Source organism: Thermobia domestica, chromosome 13 (assembly GCF_964235325.1).
Source record: "Thermobia domestica chromosome 13, izTheDome1.hap1.1, whole genome shotgun sequence".
NCBI lineage: Eukaryota > Metazoa > Arthropoda > Insecta > Zygentoma > Lepismatidae > Thermobia > Thermobia domestica.
This window is the reverse complement of record NC_137466.1, coordinates 69,297,011-69,320,695: the sequence shown is the minus strand read 5'-3', so window position 1 is coordinate 69,320,695 and position 23,685 is coordinate 69,297,011. Positions and strand designations below refer to the sequence as shown.

Genomic DNA, 23,685 nt, shown 5'->3' with positions numbered 1-23,685 from the left:
GCACGAGTAATATGCTGCTTCTTTCACTTACTGTGAGAACTGCATGTTTTTTTGATATTGTACAGGTATTGCATACAACGGATCAGCAGCGAAAGTTCATTAATATGTGTACTGTATTCACAGAAGCAAAATAGCTGTTTAATTTTATTTGTTTTTCAGTGTTCATTCTCATTTTATATATATGTAACTTTTGTCAGGTTTTATTTTTTGGGCAATTGTCATGCTCCTTGGTATATAAAGGCCTAACGCTGAAAGTATTTTGATTTAGTTACACTATTTTGTTACCCAATTCGCCTAATAAAAGTTATATTTTGCACAACTTCCATTTTCCATGTCACCTGTATGCAGTGGCGTATTTACGATTTTGTTTCGGAGGGGGCTTTGCTAACTTTCGCGGGGGCTTTGCCTGAAAATGTGAAAATTCAGCAAGATATTTCATATACTTTACTATAGTAAGTAAGATTTCGGGGGGACCTTAAGCCCGGAAGCCCCCCCCCCTAAATACACCACTGCCTGTATGTAAACGGACAAAATATGCCAAAAGTATTTCATGTTACATATCTACAGATTCAGCTAAAAGAGAACCCATTTTTATATTAATGTGAAGATCTAGGAAGGATGTACATAAAATAATTTTGTTTACAATTTCAGCTGTAATCGTTTTGAAAATAAGTACCTTTTTACTCAAAAAGTGTATCAGCATTTCCTCGTTTGACGGTAGTCCAGGTATCTTTGGTGCCAAGTTGAAACGTAAGAAAATTATTATTTTATACTCTTGTACTAAGTCCAATTTCTCATTTAAAATGCAAATAAAAGTGGGGTGTCTACTATTTAAGGTATGATATGTACGAGGAAAGAACGGTAATTTTTCGAAAAATTATCAATAATTTTCCCTCATGTAAAGCTATGTATCTCTGGTGATAAATCAAAACATAAGAAAATTATTATTTTATAATCTTCTACCGGGCCCCTTCCTTCATTTAATATGTATCTAAATATGAACTGTTTATTATTTAAGAATGATATGTAAAGAAAAGGACAGGCATTTTTCGAAAAATTATCAACACCCATATAAAGTTATATATCTGTGGTGCTAAGTCGAAAACGAGGCCCCTTTAAAAATTTCCCAATCTGCTACTTGTACTGTACCTCAAGCTGACACCTGTATGCTATTGTTTATTGTATCCCAGTAATGGAATTGTCTGTAATACTCGTGATAAGTGGTGCATCATTTAGAATATCCTACATGTTCTTCCATAAGAATACATTACTAAGTATAACTCTTAACGCGTTCTGTCTATCTCTTGAAATTCGTCGTATACGCGTCGCGCTTGCATGTTCAATATAAGGGCATATCTATAACGAAAAAAAGATAGCAAATGTAATTCATAATTATCTAAATATTAACAAATAACAATATTTGTCTAAATTCCATTCGATGTTCTAGATTTAATAATAATAAAAAGATTGTTGGAAAAATATAGCAAAATATTAATATATTTTATATGTTTAACACATTTTCGTCCTGCTATTATTTTCTGCACCTAAATATTTTAGTTCTATGTGCAGCGCCGTAACTTTGATTTTTTTTTTCTGAAGGGGCAAGCATTAATACGCGTATTTGGGCCCCCTAGAAGGAAAAATAGCCCCCTTCTCTCCATCTTTCTCTTACTCTTTGTGGGCCCCCCGGAGCCTGTGGACCCTCCCGCACGGCAAGGTCTGCGGGGCCGTTAGTTACGCTCCTGGGCCCGTTCCACACATGACAAATTAATTAAAGGGACAATATTGACAAATCTCAAAGCCATACGAATAAATATTATTTCTAGAACCCCTAATAGTAGACATTTTTTACTGAAATGGGTCCACGACTCATTTTTGCATTATTTACCTTTTGTGTGCTATTTTGTTTATGTAATGTAGTAAACCTGTTTGATGCTTTATTTATAATTTCTGGTCTTTTTTTTTAATATAGCTATAATAAGAGAAAGGATATGCAAACAAGTCGAACTGAGGCTGATTTATTTGATACCATCTCGGTATTCACGGTAGTATCACATGACATAATCAGTAAGAACGCCAGGAACTTTTACTTAGTGGGGTGTTCAAAATAAAAGAGGGTGAGCGCCCAGAATAATGATATACATTTTTACACAAACTCAAAGGAAACAATATTTTTACGTGTGTGTAAGGAAATTTGATGGAGTGTTAGGGATGTTGAGGGTGTGCAGAAAACTCAATGGACATAATATCTGTTTTGAAGAGAAGTTGTAAAATAAATAAATAAACTAATGCAGCATTAAATTCAGAAAATATTTGCTTAGACCCCTATGCCCGGAAACTTAATACAAACTATTCATTTACTTGTTAGGGAGAGGCCATACCCTCCCTTTGAAATATGTTGTGTGTACTTGACAACCGAGATTAGCAGAGCCATCTTAGCGGTACCATAGCTACTTGGCCAAGGATCCCGCAAGCATTCGGGGCCCCACGAGCAGAATGGCATGTATTAATTACATGTATTAGGAACAAAATTTAGTCATTGGGATCACAACATATTTGTTTTCTCTGGAGCCTAATATGCTGTTAAAACGGCAATGAATAATAGATTACACTGGAGAGTAGAGTAGACGGCACTAGCGCGGGGCCCCCTTAGACACGGGGCCCGATTGGGAGAAATCGGTCCAATCGGCTTAAGAGGCTCTATCACTGCGAAATTAAAATACCGCTAATTTTACAGTAATTACGTGATATCTTCAAATAGATAAAAGATAATTGAAAAGTGGAACAAGACCTCCCTAGACAATGTTATTTTGCATGAGTTACCGTTATCACGAATCATCTAGTAGCTTTCCGTTTGCAGTTATTTAGAAACGCGAAAATAAATGCCGATTTTCTAAATGATTGGAAATCGAAAGCAGATAAGTGAGTTGTGATAACGGTATCTCACGTAACATAATATTGTCTAGGAAGGTCTTGTTCTACTTTTCGACTATTCTTAATCTATTGGAAGATATCACACAATTACTGTAAAATTAGCGGTATTTTAATTTCGCAGTGATAGGGCCTCTTAAGGCCGGCCCTGCGTTGAGAACGGGGAAGAAGAGGAGAAATTTGCCCCTCTGCGTTTATAAAATGAGTTTTATGCAATTCTCATTTTATTTGGGTGTTTTTGGGATAAAATTGCATACTTAATGGTAGTTTTGTATCCTTTGAGAGAAGTAAAAGAATACAACACATTTATGAGTGGTGTTGACTTGCACGTATGCTTGTTCAACTTTATTGCACCAATATCAAGGGTCGGCGATACTACTTAAGAAACTTAAGAAAATATTTTTCATTTCATAAATAAGGCATGCGTGAATGCATGGCTTCTTAGAGAAGGTACTGTAATCAAAAGAAAGAAAAACACCAATCCTTATACTTGATTTTGTATGTGATATATCTGCTGGTCTTCTGAAAAGGCGAACCACTGAGCCGAAAAGAAGAGGACGTCCATCAGCGTCGCCAAACGCTGGTCCATCAAAGCTGAAGAGAGTATCAAAAGCTCCCCGTCCTGTTGCTGACGTTCGATATGTGGATTTCGTCATTGGCCAGAAGCTGTAGCAGATAAAGCAAGATGCAAATTGTGTATCAAAACTTACAGTAGAATTAAGTGTGGCAAATGTAACGTTTTACTTTGCCTGAACACGGAGAAGAATTGCTTCAAAGCGTTGTGCATAAAATGATTTTCATGTTTAAAAAAAAAAAAAAAAAAAAAAAGCAAAATTGGTCAAAGCAATTATCAATATTGTCAGAAAGTTTGTTTATGTAACAGAGATTAATAAAGAAATAGTAATGACATTCTTTAATCACTTTCTATATTGTACGCATCACAAATGTCCCAATGATGCCATTTGGAATCATTCCGAAATCTCCCCCCTGGTAATATATTTTTTGAGAAAAAAGTTGATTTTCTTACTTCCTTAGACAAACGTATAATCCATTGCAATAAATAAAATAATTTCCAAAACAAAATTCAGGTCAGAAAGGGTTAATAGAACTATACTTTCTTTAACAATGAAATTATTAATGTGGCTTAAAGATTTGAACTTATACTATATCTGTATTCTTTTCTTTCTTACAAAAAGAATCTACTAGTTCTTCAATTTTTTTTTCTGTGAATATAAGTAAAGTAGGAGGGAACATGACACCTAGAGCTTTCCTGATTTTCTTACCAATTTTGTCTTCCTATCACTGAATTCAGTTTTCTATACTTCATTTGGGTAGCATAAAGTAATTGCATATAGAGAGAAACGAGTGAACTGGAAGGCAATAGATATATGTTTTTTCGTATATCAAAGTATTTCTTCTTTCGTTGCTGAAATTTTGGAGAGTTTTTCTTGCTGGCGCATAAGTGGAAGTAACAAGTAAATGCTCCAATATATTTAAGTTACCTATGTGTTGCTTCTACATTCTGATCACTTTAATTTATTATACACTCCTTTCGTTAACTTTACTTTAATTTATAAATAGGGCGATCCAAGTACCAAGGGACAATGCTTTGCATATGATGATAGCTATTTGATGTAGCGCGAATAAACTTACGAATTTGTAAAATAAAAAAATAAATAAAAAAAAGCCTAGTTAAATACTCATTGCATGCTATTTCAGCAAACAATGTGATAAAACTGCAATATTATTTGTTTCATATAGCATTATATTCCTTGTAGCCTATTTAGAAGGTTACTTGACAATGCAAAAATTCCCATTCTATTGAGAATATGGAAACAAACTATGGTTTCTGTATTGTACTTATAATTACTTAATTTAACAAACAAATTGGTTGGCAATAATCGATTATCATCAGATTTATGGTTGTCCTTAGGTACAATAATTTAAGTCCCTTGGTAATGCCCTCCGTACCAAGAGACGAGATGACTTCCTCGGTTAAAATTGCGCTGGTTCTTGTTATTGCTGCGATACCCATGTAACTTTTACAATATGAAGCTAAATTATCAGGTTATCAGGAACATGTTTTTTTTCTTTAGCATAGCATAAACATACTCCCTTTTCAAAAGCTAAATATAAAGGGTACACAACTTCCGCTACTTGGAAATTTTTATCATTTACTTGGGTGCAGAATAACATCGTGTCTTTGTCTTGCAATATTGTAACCCTCCCAACTTTCGACACCCTGCACAAAAATTTCTGAATGCGCGTCTGGTTAAAGTTTATACCTTAATAATGTAAACACAAACTTCAGTTCATACTTACTTTGAATGTTGCGAAAATCCGCAACGGTTCCATGTTCTTAATACTTCTACATTCGCTCTGTTAATGTAACAATCTATTGTACAGATATACAGGGTGGCCCAAAAGTAGGTATACAGTCCCGTACTGATCAACTCATTACTTTTTATATCATTTCTTATTGTTATCCATCAGGTAGACTTAGTTACTTTATTATTTGTTCTTAATGTCTTTTTACTTGTATCTTTACCTCGGAACAGTCGAAGCAAATAAACCTATAAGTTAGAATGTTATACTTGATCAATGCAGGGGTGTACACCTACTTTTGGGCCACACTGTAGATGTAACAGAAAGTAGAAAAACAAGAAAAACAAGGGGAACCAATCACATTGTCTTTAAAGACTCCTATTAGGGTTGGATAATAATAATAATAATAATAATAATAATAATAATAATAATAATAATAATAATAATAATAATAATAATAATAATAATAATAATGAAAAGCAACAAACTATATTGAATAGAGACTTTTGAATGGGTAACAATCGCTTGAGTTTAGCAGTTGAAGAATTCGGCTTCTTCTTACTTTCCTTTGTTTTTTACTCTGAGAATCTTAACTATTCAAACATTACTATGCTATAAATAAAATAATAACAATAAGACTGATTTATCATACATATATAAACAAGAAAAGATTACTACGTCAATAAGTTAATTACTTGAAACAATACAAACATAATTTACATTAACGAAGCTATCAAATGAAAAAAAAATCGCATACAGCGCAAGTCGAGAGGTCGCTATACTGCCCGCTATCACATTAGTCCAGGGATTTTATTACATCCAGGCACCTGACCATGTTTAAAAGAAATCGATGGCGGATGAGTATAGACACTATTAAATATGTCGAATGCAAACATCACTAAAATCTTTTTGCGTAAAGTGAGGCAAATTAATAACATCATTTTCATCCAGTAGAAAAATTCTGGGGGGCAGCATTGCTTCTAGGGGGGCGTCCCCCTCTAGTTCCGCCTATATACTAGACCAAGCGGGAGAGCTTTCAAAGAACCTAAATCACGCACCGTCCTTACAAAATTTCTCCAGTTGCACCAGTACAGGGATGCCCCACAAGCAGGTTTTAGAGCGCAGGTTTCGCTCATGAGAATAGTTAGGGAACATTCTACTTATATTTTACCTACATTTTCTTTAATATATAATATCGACTAGAAAGTCGGCCAAAAAATGCAAATGGCGTCATCCGCCATTTCTAAACTTCTATCTATATATATTCTAATACAAGTGATTCAAGTTAAACACAATTGTAGTATACTAGACTAGTGGACTGATGTATCTATTAATTAAAACACCGATAATGGTGAACACAAGATAAGGCAAAAGTTAAGAATGTTTGAAGTATTCCAAATACCACGTATTAATGTATATGTTAATCATGTATTACGACTTTCACAGGCATGTTTTTGTAACGAATGTACTTGATACCATCAATACTTTGCATCTGGTAATGACTATTTTAATATGGTCCATGATGATATTAAGCCAATGTAAAAGATTGATTTCATGCATTTGGTGATGCATTGTTTAATTTCGTATGTGGCGGAATGTGAGTTTAATGAAAATATATCTATTCTCCAGTATCAAGGGAAGGCTTATAGTTATTTTATCCTTAAAATTTGATTGACTTCTAATAAAATTTAAGAGTTTGATAAAATACAGTATCACAGAAACTTATCGGGGTTGATAATTCCTTTTAGATACACTTGTTAAGATGAATGAATTTTGAAATATATAGTTAACCAAATTGGTTTATAATGCTATTGGCCATTTTCCTATGATTTTGTTTGCTTTCATTTGAGGTTGAGTAACATTCACTGATCTGTTATTTATAGTTCTTTTCTATTAGAGTAGAGTAGGCCTACCGTAAATTTAATGATACCTTGTAATTGTTTAAATACGTAGAATTCATACCATTTATCAAAGTGGTTAACTTTTTTCACTATATTCGAAAAATTGATCCAATCTAGGCGATGTGAGATGTGATAAAATTGAGATTTTTTCCCACTTATATTTGTTTTATCATTAATATCCTTTCTGGATATTTTAATTATAATAAGGAAGTAAGTGATTATTGCACAAAAATCGTGAGGCACAAATTAATTGAAGGTATGGATGATTTATTTGATCACTGTTAAATCTGGACAACTAGGGTCAATTTCGGAAATTTCTGTTGGAGTGTCATCATTTAGATATAAACATGAGCTTTCCGAAAAAGCTGTAATAATATGTTTTTCTGCCTTATTTCCTTTCCGCATAATCGAGATTTTTTTTTAAAAATCTCTAAGAATTACATCAGCATTTACGTTATTTTGAACGAGGTTGGACTAGAAACCAGTGTTTGGAATTACGTATATCAGACGGAATGTTAATTTCAAGAGCAACATCTTTTGGTAGTTATAAATTAATTATATTTACTCTTTTATATGTTAGATCATTAATGCATGATCTGTTTTCCATGTCAATCTACTGTATACGTAAATTGTTCATATACGTATGTTGTACTTTGAAAATTTTAAATATTTTTCAGGTTTACTTTTAGTTTGTTGAAGAGCAATTAAACGTGCTTGTAACATGCTGTAAGATCATGAAAAGTATAGAATTTTCTGTATATACTTTGAACATAACATTGGAAAATTGAGAAATTACTTTTATGTTTAGCTGTCGATCTCATCATCAAAATTTAGAACTTTGATTTGTTGAATGGCTTTGTCAAGATCCTGCTTTGAAAGACCAATACTTCGTGACACAAACAGTTTCCAAAATTTTCGTTTCTTTTTCTTTTTTTCTTTCTTGGATTTGGTTTTTCTATTAAACTGTTATGTTGACTGACATTTCCATTAATATTACCATTAGGGTTAGAAGTTTCAAGAAAGATTTTGTCCATAATCTGGTTTCGTAAATTGCCATTGTTAAAACTCCTGTTTATCTTTCTATATTATTGTTCGAAATTATAATTAATGTGTTCCGAATAGTCGTATATTCATTTGATGATTGGGAGCGACGTGGGTACTGCAGAATTTTCCTTTAGGATTCTTTGTAATTCATTTTCTCTACAATTGTGCTGGGCTGATAGAGAAAACGATCTGGGGAGAAAATTGCAGTTATGGATCTGAATAGTTTGAAGTTGTACCTGTGGAAATGTGTTTTTAGTTGTTTTATGTCTCTTTTTACTAGGTGAAATTCCTTGTTCATTTAATATTATTAATTTCCTATTGAAACTGTATTTGAAGTTGAACTAGAATGTAAATTCCTATCAGGATCAGAATCCTATGGATGAAACTTGAATTGTTTGGCAATTTGTGTGGTGTGGATCACTTCTTATTGAATCTATTAGAGAGGGTAGGCGAGGTCTGTACCACTTTAACAATATTTTATTTATTAAGCTTCATTTATGCACGCACTTGCCTCACTCAAAGCGTCACTGATTAGTCATGATTATCATTATGTTCTTTCGTATTTGACATTCAGGACAATTGAAATAATCCGCCTCATGTTCTTGCTCACGCCATGTTTCTTACAGATTTCGTCTGCGTGAGCTTGAACGCATTTATGCATTGCTTTTATATGCTTTGCACGTACGAAGTGTATCCCCGAAACGGTAGCACGTTGTTCAGTGTCGTACTGCTGGGATATAGACCTCAATGTTTTATTTTTAAACGATACAATTTATTTTTTTTCGGTAGAGTTTGGGAATTGAAAGTCATGAAATGAGTGTTAGCGGATTTCTTGATTTGTCGGAAATGATCAGAATTTCGCATTAATGATTTGTAGAAGTTCGTCGATAGATATTTCAGGTTTTACTGCTTTAATTATGACAGGAAAACAAGGCTGATTAGAAATAAATGCCAACAAATTTTATCTTAATATATCATGCATTAAAAAGGCATTAGTTTCCATGCCTGTTTTGAAAAATATTTTTATGAGGTTTCGCTCTTTATTGTTAAAATTTAGAATATCTGGCATCTCTACATGAAAGTTTTCTACTATAATTCATCAAGTGTTTTTTGCCCAAATATTCTGTTGGATTTTAGGAATACACAGACGCAGAATGTTTGTTATAGTAATTTGTTCCAGTAGAATTTGAATTTGAATCATTGGTACTTACATTTGATTTAGTAAGGATATATTCACTTTTATTAAGAGTAATAGATGTAGTACTGTTGGGTATTGTATTAATATGAATTACTCGAGTCGGAATATTGATTCATCTAGTAGTTGTATTTCCATGTTTCCATGCTCATTAAGTGTTTTCATGAAAGATTCTGGTAATAGCTGTATCGCCATTTGGATTTCGTTACCCATAAACATTTTAATCACTTATACATATACACTATCCTAACAATGTAGTACTAACGCCTTACGTTAGCTAGACTTCCACTAATTTTAGTAACAGCGTAATTTTAGTAGCTCTTTCCATCTTACTCTCTAAATTGATCAAGATTACGTATAGTCGTTAGAGGTTCAATTGTCATCCTCCCAGAAAACTCAAGCCTGCAGCTTAGATAGTGTAACTTATTTTGCCAGATAGATCTGCAGCTAGTGTATCTATGAACCATAATGCCAATTGAGTCATGTTATTTAATAGGTGGCTCTTGAGAGAACAATAAATAAATTTTTATAAGTAATAAAATCATTACACTTAATAGAAGGCATGATGCTCAGTGGTAAGGGTATTTACCTCTGGTGCAAAGATATACCTGGTTTGATCCACAGACATGAGAGTTTGTGGATAACATTGTGTCCATGGGTTACCTCGCGGTTTATCGTTTCTCCCACATTCTCATACCACCACTTAATTCATAATCATTTACGTCATTAATTATCTGTCTCCTTTGGCCTAAAGGGTATAATTATGGGACGCAAAACTAGAAACTTTATTTCATTACATTTAATAAAATAATAAAGAAACTCCGTGGTTCTGGATAATCACATTAACATTTAAAACACAGTTCTGACCAGAACAAAATGAATTATATTAATAACTATATGTTTTTCGTTACAGTTTCAAGGACCTAACGTCCTCTTCATCAGACATTTAGAAAAGACACATGACACCAAATCTTATATCTTCCTCAGCCGTTAGTTAGCATATTCATTTATATATAGTTAGCATAAATGAATATGCTAACTAACGGCTGAGGAAGATATAAGATTTGGTGTCATGTGTATTTTCTAAATGTCTGATGAAGAGGACGTTAGGTCCTTGAAACTGTAACGAAAAACATATAGTTATTAATATAATTCATTTTGTTCTGGTCAGAACTGTGTTTTAAATGTTAATAAAATAAATAGATGATTTTTTCTATTAAAAAGAAATACATTTCAGAGCTTTTATTTCCCCTGAAATGTATCAAATATTTTCCCAATGGGGCAACTCAGCCCTGGTTGAATTGAGTTGCCAGTTTGAACTGAATGCAAGTTCGGAAACAAGTGGCATCTATGTAATTGAAATAAATATGAAACTTTCTTTCTAATGTTATTACTATCGTTACTTCTAAAACTTATAAAACCAAAAGTATACTATATACCAAACTAAATATAAATTACACAAAACATTAATGATTATAGACTCCTACCTTATTATTCATACTTTTTGAAGTTTCATACTGCTGAAGAAGAGCTCCATTTCCAGAACCGTTTTGCAGCAATCGTAACCGGTTCATTTCAAGTTTATCTGAACATAGCCATCACAAGTTCTGTTAATAATCTGTTTCCATGGTAATATTCTATCATGTGATCATTAAACTTTCAATACTTTAAACAATCGTTTGAAATGTAAATTATTGACTAGTTTAGCGAGAGTACATTGCATTATTTTGATTATCTTATAAGTTATAACTTCTGATGAGGTAGAGATAAATTTAAGGAGTAGACTTCAAGTAGAGATTTCTCCTGGATCATAATTATTCATGTCAAATTAAATTATGAAATTATTTTAAGCTTGTTATTTGGATTTAGTTGTTGTTAGACTGAACAAATATTTCATGTTACCACGTAAAGTTCGAAACGCAGTTAAAGTGAAATTCAGCTCTGACGAAGATGGTAACATCTACCGAAACAGTTTAGTTACTTTTTACTTTAGTAATAAATTTCTTTTGTTTCATTTTTTCTTTCTGTTCTTTATAAGTATATGTTATGATAGTGCAGATAGTCGATAATATTCTTAATAGTATTTCAATTCCCAGATGTTAAGACTTGATTTATGCTGATTGGTCCAAAATTCACGTCGCTGCGTACTTGTTTAACAGTACTTCTCGTTTATCTTTAAATAATATACAGTTGAATATTATATGACCTAAATTCCCAAGTATCGTTGCAACAGAATATAGGTAGTTTCCTTTACGATTTGTTTTATACAACATGCGAGGAGTTAGTACAGTATTTACTCTTAGTACATATTATCTTGTGCTGAAGCAAGATAGCTCTTTCAACACAAATCCAACGCCGGCAACTGTAGGGACATGTCCCTAAACGTAAATACGTTTGAACACTTTTTGTTAACCGTAGAGACGGACTTCGTAAATTGGTATAAAACATACGAATTTTTTTTTAAAAAAAGCTCTTAATAAGTGAAAATAATATGCAATTAACCGTCTTACAGTTAATATTAATAGGTCAACGTCATCGTGCTTCACACTATTCTTACAAATTGTAACACCTGAATTGTTAACCCTTGTTTCGATCGATTCAAAAAATGAAAACGAATCACCTGCAATGGGTGACACTAAAACAAAGATAAAAAACTAAATTAGGGCCAAAGCTTCTTAATTCCCTATTAATTAAGGAATAACTTTTGTTATAAATTCCTCTCCAAAGGCACAAGAAAGAGGCTGTAGAACTTTTGACGTAACTAATCAGTATATATATATATCTCCATCTTTCCATAACTAAGGTATTATAATTAAAGGTTGTAGCACAGGGTCTAGGTCAAAACCCCCACAGCCAAAACCCCCACACTCAAGAAATGTCAAAACGCCCACACAAACGGTCATAACCCCCACACAAATGGACAAATCTCCCAAACGCACGAACGGTCAAAACCCCCACACTCAAGAAATGTCAAAACGCCCACACGATCGGTCATAACCACCACACAAATGGACAAATCTCCCAAACGCACGAACGGTCAAAACCCCACAGCCAAAACCCCCACACTCAAGAAATGTCAAAACGCCCACACAATCGGTCATAACTCCCACACAAATGGACAAAACAGCCACACATAGCAACGGTCATAATCCCCACATAAATGGACAAAACTCCCACATGCAGAAGTTGTCACAACTGCCACACAAATGGACAAAACCCCCACAAAATCGGACAAATCCCCCACAATCTGAAATGATCGTGATTGCACGTCTTTGTTGCAGCTCTTTATGACGCCCAAGAAGAATAGTTGCAACATCAGTTTAAGTGGAATAAAAAATGTTATTAAAAAGTACAAGGGCAAGACATGCAACCAGGATCATTTCAGAGTGTGGGAGATTTGTCCGATTGTGTGGGGGTTTTGTCCATTTGTGTGGCAGTTGTGACAATTTCTGCATGTGGGAGTTTTGTCCATTTGTGTGGGGGTTTTGTCCATTTATGTGGGGATTGTGACCGTTGCTATGTGTGGCTGTTTTGTCCATTTGTGTGGGAGTTATGACCGTTGGAGGTTATGACCGACTACCAGTGTGGGGGTTTTGGCTGTGGGGGTTATGACCGTTCGTGTATTTGGGAGATTTGTCCATTTGTGTGGGGGTTTTGGCTGTGGGGGTTTTGACCGGTTCCCGTAGCACAAGAAATATATGTAAATAAAGGGAGGAAAGGAAAAGGGGTAAAACAAAATAGAGAAAATAAAATCTATTATTATGGGTCGCCGTAAAAAATTAATAAATAAAATACGAAAAAGAAATACCAACTTTACATGTTTTGTTTACAATGGCTGACATGGACCGCTCTTATACGTAGCCTGATGTAATTTGAAAGACACCAGCACAAGATAAGGAATGGATGCTACAGTTTTTGATATAAATAACTTCTATTTGAATAACAACCGATCAGCTTGAGTAAACATTGGAAACTTGCACAATATAAAATATTAATCAAGGGATAATCTTCGAATAAATGGCTCCAGACGCACGAAAAGAACGAAATTTTGAAGAGAGAAAATAATACGCATGCAACTAAAAAAAAAAAAAAAATCACACTAGTCCTACGAAATGAGCATTGATTCAATAAACACTTGCCTTATAATTCTCTCTTGTGCCCAATTATATATCTTTCGTGTGACAACACTAGAACAACACAAAATGTTTCCAATGAAGAGGGTATTCGATATTACTTACATTCAATAATTTTGTACACTCAAATTATAGGGACAACTTATTTATTGTATTGAAAAAAAAAATAGAACATTAATATAGAAATTACACATCCCGACTGTTTTCTAGGTATATTCTTGCCGTAACAGCTGCAGCTAACATGGAAGAAGAAAGAAACTGCTTGTGATTTGTACTGTAGGCAAATACATAAAATAATACAGGCGAAAGCATTGATATTCAAGATATCTACAGTTATTTTTCAAAATATAAAATGTGGACAGTTAGTAATCTATTATTTCGACTTAAAAAATCAATAATGACGATAAAAATCCCCCTTTCCCGCAGCTATTTTAGGAGGGCTCGCGCAATGCGATAAGGTCGATTTTATTCACAAATTCACATATAATTGACTTTAAGACTACTGCAACTACTTTTTCGGTTCTCATATATTCATGTGAGATCTTGGGTAAATACACTCTACATATGCAAATTATACTAGAGAAACATACTTAACGCGTATATCAATACTAAAATACTTACATTTCGATAATGAATCTATCACTTAATGTAACTATCTCACGTAGTATCTCTACCAATCTTTGGCCTTCCAGTGGAGAGTATAAATTACAATAGGTGCTTTCTCAATTCACATCACTATTTCTGCACTGTAAATTAAAATATGAACAATATTCATAAAATCGCTTCGCACCCATAGATAAATCATATTACGTGTAAATACCGACGGTTTATGGCAACTTAAGTCAAGAAAAGTTAAGAATAAATTCATTCATTTATTCTTATATTCTATATTAATGTTATAAATGTACAGGAAGTCTACAATATTATGACGGTTCACATACTAATCAACTAATCGAAGAGTTTAAATAAATCAAACGTGGAGAAAATTTTAATATCGGCGCTGCTTTTAAGAAAAAAAAGTAACATCTAAAATATATCGCAGCCTAGAAAACTGCGGAAATTAAAGAAGGAGATACGCATGCCAATGCGAAGTTCAAAGGTAAACAAACGAAAGAAAAAGTCGATCAACACAATGTCTCTAATTTGGTCATGCTATATAGATCAGATAAAAACTCATACGGCAAACTGCAATAATTTCAATGTAAAAGACAAAACCTTTTGGTAGTGAAAAGACTAAACCAGAGCACAGTCTATGATTAAACTATGGCATGGTTATTTGTAATGTCCCTCTCCTGTGGATAGGAGAGGCTCGGTTTACGCTTTGCTCGACATGGTAAAAACTAAATTCATCTCATGCAAGCTCCCACAACATCCCAAAATAAAACATGCTGGAAAGGAGAAATATTCTCTGGCATTCTAAGCTTGAGTAGGAAAAGATATCATCTTATTTGAAGTTCTTCTAGGCACAAAAGCCCCTCTTAACACTTGTATGAGAACCACAATGACTCAATTAATACAGATTATTGGATTCACTGAACAATTCTTATGTCTCCTCAACACGTGGCTTCGATGAACCATAAATTTCTAGGAATCACTGCACCTTCCATTCCTTAGCTTCCAAATCGTTACAAACATCAAACCTACGGCTTCCTAGAATTGCTTGAAGACTTCTTCGCAAATCTTTAGCTTGTTCAAATGTAAATAATGGAATGATGGCTTCTAAGTTTTCTCCCAGTTAAAGTCAAAAGTACAACGTTGCTTTCAAACTGCAACATTAACGGTCAGCGAAACAAACACGAAGTTTCGGATAATTTGCAATCTGTATAAACACTTCTGAGTCATTTGGTGAAAATAAAGTTGGCTGATTATCAACCCAATCTACATATATGGTTATGCAATTGATTTAACCAATCTTCAAAATGCAATATGGCGCTGTGTAGTCCCAACTCGACGCTACTCAAATTTCCTCAAATTTCGACTTAACATCACTTTCTCGTTGTGTTAAAAACAGTTCGAATCAATATCACAACACCCCACAACATTAATTCATAACGACGGTTCTGAACATTTAAGCCATTAAATCGACAATTTGCAAGAAACTAGGCTCCGTAGCCCATAATATTTTCCTATCACAATGGAAGCTGACACTCGAATCTTTTCCCCTTATAATGCAATCACAAAAGCTCTCGCAATACTTGGTAGAATGTGGTAACATTTTGTAGCTCCAGATGAAGTAACAATACTCTTGTTACTAACTCAACGGGAATTTTGTGAGATACCGCCAATCAAAGACAAAAATAGAAAATTTGGACCAATCAAACAACAACACAAAGATGAGACATCCTACGAAAAGGGGAAAGAGGTAATCTCCAGAGGCTCTTTTGAGAAACGGGAGTACTAAAGAAAATTTTACAACCAAAACTCATTCTATTCGTAACCTATAAATATTTTTCAGACGAAAACTGCATACTAAGAAATGAAGATATGGCCGAAGAAAGAAAGAAAGAAAGAAAAAAAAAACATTAATTTTGAAATACAGAGATAGAGGAAGATATTTTTATCAAAAGTATTTTATTCTGGAAATAAACGGAAAATTTTATTGAAATATAGATACTGCCGTTTTGTTATCAAAGAAAATATAATTCGAAATCCAATAAAAGGAACCTAAGCCCTTATAATATTTATAACGAAACTAAAAGAACTTTTAAAATATTTCAAATGAAGCCAGTAGTTTTAGCATACTACATAAGCTTCACATGTTCTTCAAGAGATTCGAACTCTGTGATGCTGGACAAGAGCTGTATGTGAAACACAAACTCGTGTTTCAATGTTCTAGACATTAGGCATAAAGGATTTCTGTTGAGTAAAAATACGTTCATAACTTTATGTAGTGGACTTATATGATCATACATTCATTGTTCTTTCAGAAAAGAGGGCCTTTCCGTGGCTTGTCTACCAAGACGAGACCAAGATTGTATGCAGTCTCGTATCGATACCACCCCTAAAAATTGTATAGGGTAAAAAAGTCCATAACCGTTAAAGAAAAAAAGAAATATGCAAAGGCACAAATAACATCATTTTAGAGTTATTTTATTACACAGCAGTTAGTGATCATAGCCAGATATATATATATATATATATGGCCATACGAATAGCCATATGGCCATATGAACTATAGCGACGAACTATAAGAGATCATTCCTCACATCAAAATAAGATAAAACATTCATATCGACCTGTGGAGAAAAGAGAATAGTTTTAGCGCTAAAGCAGCACAAAATTGTGGAAAAGTTGCACTTAACACGCGTTATTTTGAATTCGAGAAACTGAGGAGTGGCGGTCCATATCAGCGGAGAGAAAGTCTCACACACGCCATCCAAAAATTCATATTTCAGCAATGTGCAATGGGTGCACAAGGGATTCGCTAGAGAGCATAATTCCTAGACATGCTCTTAACAGAATTCTCAGATATGCTGTGAGTTCAAGGTTTGTTCAAAGTAGGCAAAAATTGTCTTGACAGCGTGAACACAGAATGTTTCCACGGGAGTCGGAAATGTTAGAAGTCGCCAGCACCACGGTCCCACGTGTTCGGAATAACGTGTGTTACGATGTTTTGTTTCACACTTATACGTGACAAGAAAAAAAAAGAAACCGTTGAATGCACCATGACAAAATACATTGTTCATGTGTACTGCATATTTTCCTTTTTTCTTTTTTAACTTTATCACAAATATTGCACTAAGTTAGTGACGTCAGATTTTGTCGAGCTTGTATCCCCACCGAATAAACCGCACAGGAAACAAAATAAAGCATTGGCTACGTCACAACCATTGATCCAACTGTTTTTCAAATATACGGTATATTATTGTAAAATAAACTCAATTTTTCCTTGTTATGGGTCAGTTAGTTCACATACAATTTTAAATTAGGCATTGGACTTTTTAATTTTTAACAGCTACTTTGTCATCTATCGTAGCAAAGATTGCTTACCGTATTCATCGTGATGTAGTGTCCTAGCTTCAGCAAGACTAATTAAAAGAGAGAGGGGGAAAAAGGCACTACATTGCAAGGCAGCACACCACCAAAATTTCGCAGAAATACAGAATTCACACTTTAAAATATACAACATCACACAACCAGAATTCTGGCAAATGCGAATCTATGACCGCTACCCGTAAAGAGTAAGGTTTAAATATCTCTACGTGTGGACGTGCTGACATTAATAGTAGTAACCATGCAAGTACATTGCGTTTTTGCCTTCAGCAGTAGGTGGGCTATATTACTTTGATACGATATTTTTCAAATTTATGATACAGCGCTTGTATAAAATAATTTTTGAAAAACAATTGTGTTTATTGAAAGACAAATAATGAACTAAACGAACAAAAAATAAATAAAATGAGTGTACACTATCCAGATTGACCCTGAAAATCATATCTGACACTAGGTGAAAATTTTCAGAAAATTTTCAGGTAAAAATACCAAACATCAAAATTGTATTTTTGTGGCCTCGTACTTGGTAAAATCTTTTAACACATTTTCTATATCTATGATGCTGAGGACTTCGCTTGCTTTTGTCAACCTTAATAGTCTGCTCAGACGTTCTTCTACAATGGAAGCAGTGGCAGATCTAGCTCGGGACCGAGGGGAGGCCTAGGCTCACCAGTTTTTTGAGTGACAGAAATAATTTAAGCTATTATTTGTATATATTTTTTTGAAGTTTAATAAACTCATGATACCTATCATAATCTAAGTTCTGGTTGGGCCCCCCAGTTTTTACCTTCTAGATCCGCCATTGAATGGAAGCCTTGAAGCAGTTCCTTTTATTAGTTTTAAGTTTGGAAGAAATTATTTCCTTGCTAGCAACTGACACTGGAATGGTGAGTAATGTTCTTAAGTCAACAAAAATATTCGGGAAAGTGTCAGTAAACGAGTTTAGGGTTGTGTAGGAATGGACTGCTTTTACGAGGCACCACTGTTAACAAAAGTAAGAGTTGTAGGACCTCATTTCTGTCAATATTACATTCATTTTCATGGGTCAAAAATCAACTGGAGATTGACGCAACACTTTTTATGTTCACTTCTCTAACACTTTCAAAGGCAGACGCTGTTCTACAGAAATTTCAAGTCATCAATGTGCTTTTAAATTTGTGCAAACTTTTCTGATATTGAACTGATGGCTGTGCCTAAAACCACATAAAAATTTTAACTTTGAAAGAAGTCCTTCCTAACCCTGCTCCGACAGATTCCAAAGGTAATGGTGAAAAATGAAACCACAGATTCCTGGCACTAAAACAAGAAAAAAGTGTATATGACACATAGTCCGGAAGTGGACAGAGGCAGAGTTGGACAGCTCCAAAAGTGAGGAGAAAGAAACTTCACACCTGCCTACCGTAATAATTAATTAATAACTATTTCTGTGGAATCCCGTAAAAAGTGTATATCGATAACGAATTCACTATTCATACTAGTGGAAGTTCAAGGATGTTTCAGTAGCAGTGGATTCGCATTTATTCCTGAGAACAGTATCTTTCAAACTATACTAGTGTTAATTACGGAACATGAAGAAAGTACTGAGATGTAGAATCATATCTAAAATTATAGTAGTAGTATAAAAACAAGAAGGACTGGATTAAAACCTTAATGCTACTCATTCATAATGGAAGCTGCATAAAGAATTTCCAGTTTCAATTCAGACAATTTTGGATAACATGCCACACCACGTTTCGTGAATGAAGAACTTCAGTGGAGCACCGGACAAAGACAAAGGGAGAAAGAATGTATATATAAGAATGTAAGAATATATGTAAGAATGTAAGAATATATGTAAGAATGTAACAATATATGTACACACACGTTAACAACTGATAAATTGATACCAATCTACAATCAAGTCAAGGTTTTCTGTCAAATAGAATGTTTGAGAAAAATCCATAATTTTTTCACTATGTACATATTCATAGCGAAGTTTATTTTAGTGTTATGTATTAAAATTCGTGTGTTAAAATAAAAGTGTTTAAACCTAAAATTAATCGAGTTATCATCCTAATTAAGCAGTCTTCCTTCGATGATAGTGAGTACCAGAGTTTTCTTTTAGGTTTGCGGTGATATTTGCATATTAATGCCAAAATTCGTGAAATCTATTAGTAATCACACAAGCTCTCTGATATTGAGGTGACAGATCTCTAAACGCGTAAGTTCACATATCATAGAAAGTCCGAGAAAAGAAATCGGACTAGGTAACAATGGAGCTCACGCATATAGGAATGTAAAGAAAGCAACTGAATCAGTATTGAAAAAGTCATGAGCTAGAAAATGTCAATTTTGCTTTAGTCCAACTTTTTATTTATTTATTTTGTGACAGCAATTGCTCACAACAGGTTTTTCATTTCGTACAATAGTAAGAAAACTCTTACTTTCTCAAATAGAGTAGAGAATTTTCAAAAATTAAAGTTTCTTTTTTTTTTTTTTTTTTAATGTTCTCATAACATTACTTTTCTGACTCACGGCCTTTTCAAAACTATTAATTCAATTGTTTTTAAATATTTTGGCTCTACCAACTTAAAACTGATAATTCTTTGTTTTCATATTCGATTACTGAAAATTTATTATTAATTTATGAAATCAGATATTCCTGTAAGCAAGGGTTGTGGGAGAGAAGTTTACATATGCTTTGTATATCAAAATTTCTCCTGTACCTCTGCACGACAGCAATTGTTGAAGGATTGAGCGTGTTCACTCACATTTATTTTGGTAGAGCTAAAGTGGGGCCATTCCCACAGGGCATTAATTGAAGAGAAGCATAAGAGCACATTCAATTACCACGCGGTATAATCATATAGTAATACGTATGTCAACTGACTATACTAATCACAGAACCGGTTGTTTAACGATTTGAATGACACCACTGGGCACACACACTTCTAAATGTGACGCACATGCTTCTAACTATGACACACATATTACTAACCATAACGCGCATACTACTTCTAAAAATTTTACATTTAATTTAATATAATGATAAAAGTAGTTTTAGATAAATCAGTTCTACGTATGAACAGAATAAAAACATCTTTAAATATACACAAGCTCACTTAAAAAAAAAAATAACTTTAATTCTTTCATACTTCTTTACATAGAAATTAAATACATCCATACAAAAATTAAAATTAGTGTGTGCAAGACTAACGTGCTGCACAAAGTGTTAATAAGTATTGTTTATAATCTTCAACAAGATATAAATGAATACATACATTTTGTAGTATACAAATATTCATGAGTTGTAATTTTATTTTCCCGTCCCGGAAGGCCTTTGTAGTAGCAATATTCAGGAAGAACTTGAGAGTATTAACATGGTTTATGATAGTATATTTAAAGTTTTTGTTAGTTTTGGTTTTTTTTATGATGTAAGTTTCAACTTCTGACATAAGTTCAATACAGTTCCTATACCATTTACAACTTGCACTCCCGTTTTTATAAGTTTGTCACATGTTAGGTGACTTCTTGCGTTATCTCGAATATCTTTCCCTAAACCTCCGCATAAATAGAGAATCCAATGTTGACAATTGCAGGAAATTGGATTGTATATATTTCCGTTTTTCTTATTGTGTAGAACACGACCTCGGATTTTGAACGGCGATATATTGACGGTTCCAAGTTTTTCGTATGTTCCATCCTCAGCAGGACAACCTATGAAGTACGTCGGAACCAAAATGTCATTACCATTATTGAAACCTACGGAAGAAAGAAAATATTGTAACATGCTAAAAACAGTCAATCGCAGACTAATGAAACTTAATGAAAATTAAATGAAAATTCTAGTTTAAGGTCCCACAGTTATGTCCTTTATGATAAAGGAGAGGAGTGATTAATGAAGGTGATAATTGGTGGAACTGAGAATGTGGCAGGAAACGAGAGAACCCCAAGGAACCCCCTACGAACACGATTTTATTCACTACGAACTCGCTTCTTCTGGGACCTCTACCACCGTAGGTGAGTGCTGTATCACCAAATCACTGTGCCCCGTCTCCCTTTGAATTTTATAGTTCTACAATATTAATAAGCGTTTAACACACACACAAAACAAAAACTTTGAATTTTATAGTTCAACAATATTATCAACGTTTAACAAACCAATAATTAGGATTAGGAATGATAAAAAAAAAAAAGGGCTCAAAAGATTGTGATCTTCGTTACGAATTTTAGAAATGATCAAAAAATCCATTAAAAGATTGTGATCTTGAAAAATAAACTATTATTTGCTAATTAATAGTTTTAAACTACTATTATTAAAGCAATTATAACAAGGTTTCATTCTAGAGGTGGTTGAAGTAATATAAATGGTTGTTATTGTGAATTATTCTTGATTTAATCACCCAGTCTTGCTACCATTCTTTGTTCACATTTCCTTTGTCTGACTTAATGTGAAATTCTTATATTGTCTCTCACTTTTATATTATACTAGCAGCGTTCACCCCGCTTCGCTGCGGTCACCCCGGAACGCAATAAACTTTGTTACTTAGATAATTTTTACTTTTTCGCTTTCAAGTGATATGATAAAAACCATAGAAGATTGCACTAATGTTAACATTATATCGCCTGTCATTTATGTTAACCCGCCCCGCTTCGCTGCGGTCACCCCAACCCGCCCCGCTTCGCTGCGGTCATCCCGGAACGCAATAAACTTTGTTACTTAGATAATTTTTACTTTTTCGCTTTCAAGTGATTTATAGCGCCTGTCAGTTATGTTAACCCGCCGAGTCACAGGGTCATGCGGGTTGCATATAAATACGTTTATTTTTATACCTATGATGAACTAATAACAAAGGATTTGTACGTATGGACACCTGAATGGTCAATTATCTCAAGACACTGGTAATTGAAAATTAAAGTGATATGATAAAAAACATCTAGGGTCCACATCCTAACAACCCCCCAAAAATGAAAGAAATCGGTTCAGCCGTATTAGCGTGATGAGCGGACAAAGGATTTTTTGTACGTATGGACACCTGATTGGTCAATTATCTCAAGACACTGTTAATTGAAAATTAAAGTGATATGATAAAAACCATCTAGGGTCCAAATCCTAACAACCCCCCAAAAATGAAAGAAATCGGTTCAGCCGTATTAGCGTGATGAGCGGACAAAGGATTTTGTGCGTTCTCTTTTATATATATAGATATATATAATTAATTTCAATTAAATTAAATTAATGAATTTTTTGAAGAGTTTAAAAGTTTTATATACGAGTATATCAATAGAAATTTGATCATGAGTTTGACTGCATTCCACTTACTAGTTGCCAGTATCTATTTATATGACAGGGGGCTGTATCCTCTATCCGTGATTTTTTTTTTTTTTTTTTTAATTGTGTTATTAGTATTGCTCGAGAAGACTGAAGATCACATTCAAAAATTAGAAAAATTAATCGTACCAATTCCTTTGTCTCACAAACAGTGATATGATTCTTCTTCTTATTATTATTATTTTGGTATAATTTTAAAAGTGGTTAAGGTCGTGCCCAAAAGTAATCTGTAATAGAGTAAAATTTCATGTCTAAACCAATTTTGTATGAATTTTCTAGGTTTATCTAGGTTATTGTCATGAATATGCCAGTATAGACTACGTGGTTCTGTGTCAAAAGAAACTTTGCTGTTATTGTACTATGGTAAGTTTCAATCCTTGTTAAATTATGGAATAATTTTCTGGGGAGCCTCCTATTCCAGTGTTACTATTTTCGTCGACAGAAAAAGGCAATAAGATCTATTTTTAATCTATCACCAAGGTCCTCATGCAAAAGGGTCTTTCAGTCAAATAAAATTTTAACTGTGCCTTGTGTGTACATATACAAAAGTATCATATATGTAAAGAGAAATGAAAGTAGTTTTCTTCATGTTGACGATGTACATTCATACAACACACGACAAAAGAATAACATATTCACTGCATACCAAAACTATGCGTGCACCAAAAGAAGTGTTGTTCCTATGTCCGCTAAGTTGTTTAATAAACTCCCAAGTTATTTGAAGGATATAAAAAACATACGGAATTTCAAAAATGAACTATTTAATTTTTTGTGTAATAAAATGTATTATGATATTAATGAATACTTGGGTGATAGTTTGTAAAATAATGTAATATCAATTATATTGAAATG

The 23,685-nt window shown here is 33.6% G+C and overlaps 2 protein-coding genes across 4 annotated transcripts in view; both read right to left on the bottom strand.

The window, feature by feature from the left end:
• The window catches only part of LOC145668212 (uncharacterized), a 93,739-nt gene extending 79,461 nt beyond the window's left edge, over positions 1 to 14,278 (bottom strand). The window contains exon 1 of the mRNA XM_081735862.1: positions 14,151 to 14,278. The gene's annotated coding sequence lies outside the window, so the exon portion shown is untranslated. The remainder of the gene's footprint in view (positions 1 to 14,150) is intronic.
• A 6,341-nt stretch (positions 14,279 to 20,619) lies between these two features.
• Positions 20,620 to 23,685, bottom strand: part of LOC145668211 (uncharacterized) — a 65,750-nt gene continuing 62,684 nt past the window's right edge. For all 3 annotated transcript variants that reach the window (XM_081735858.1, XM_081735859.1, XM_081735860.1), the window contains one exon: positions 20,620 to 21,263. In XM_081735858.1, coding sequence (XP_081591984.1) covers positions 20,929 to 21,263 — 335 coding nt within the window. In that variant the 3' untranslated portion in view covers positions 20,620 to 20,928. The remainder of the gene's footprint in view (positions 21,264 to 23,685) is intronic.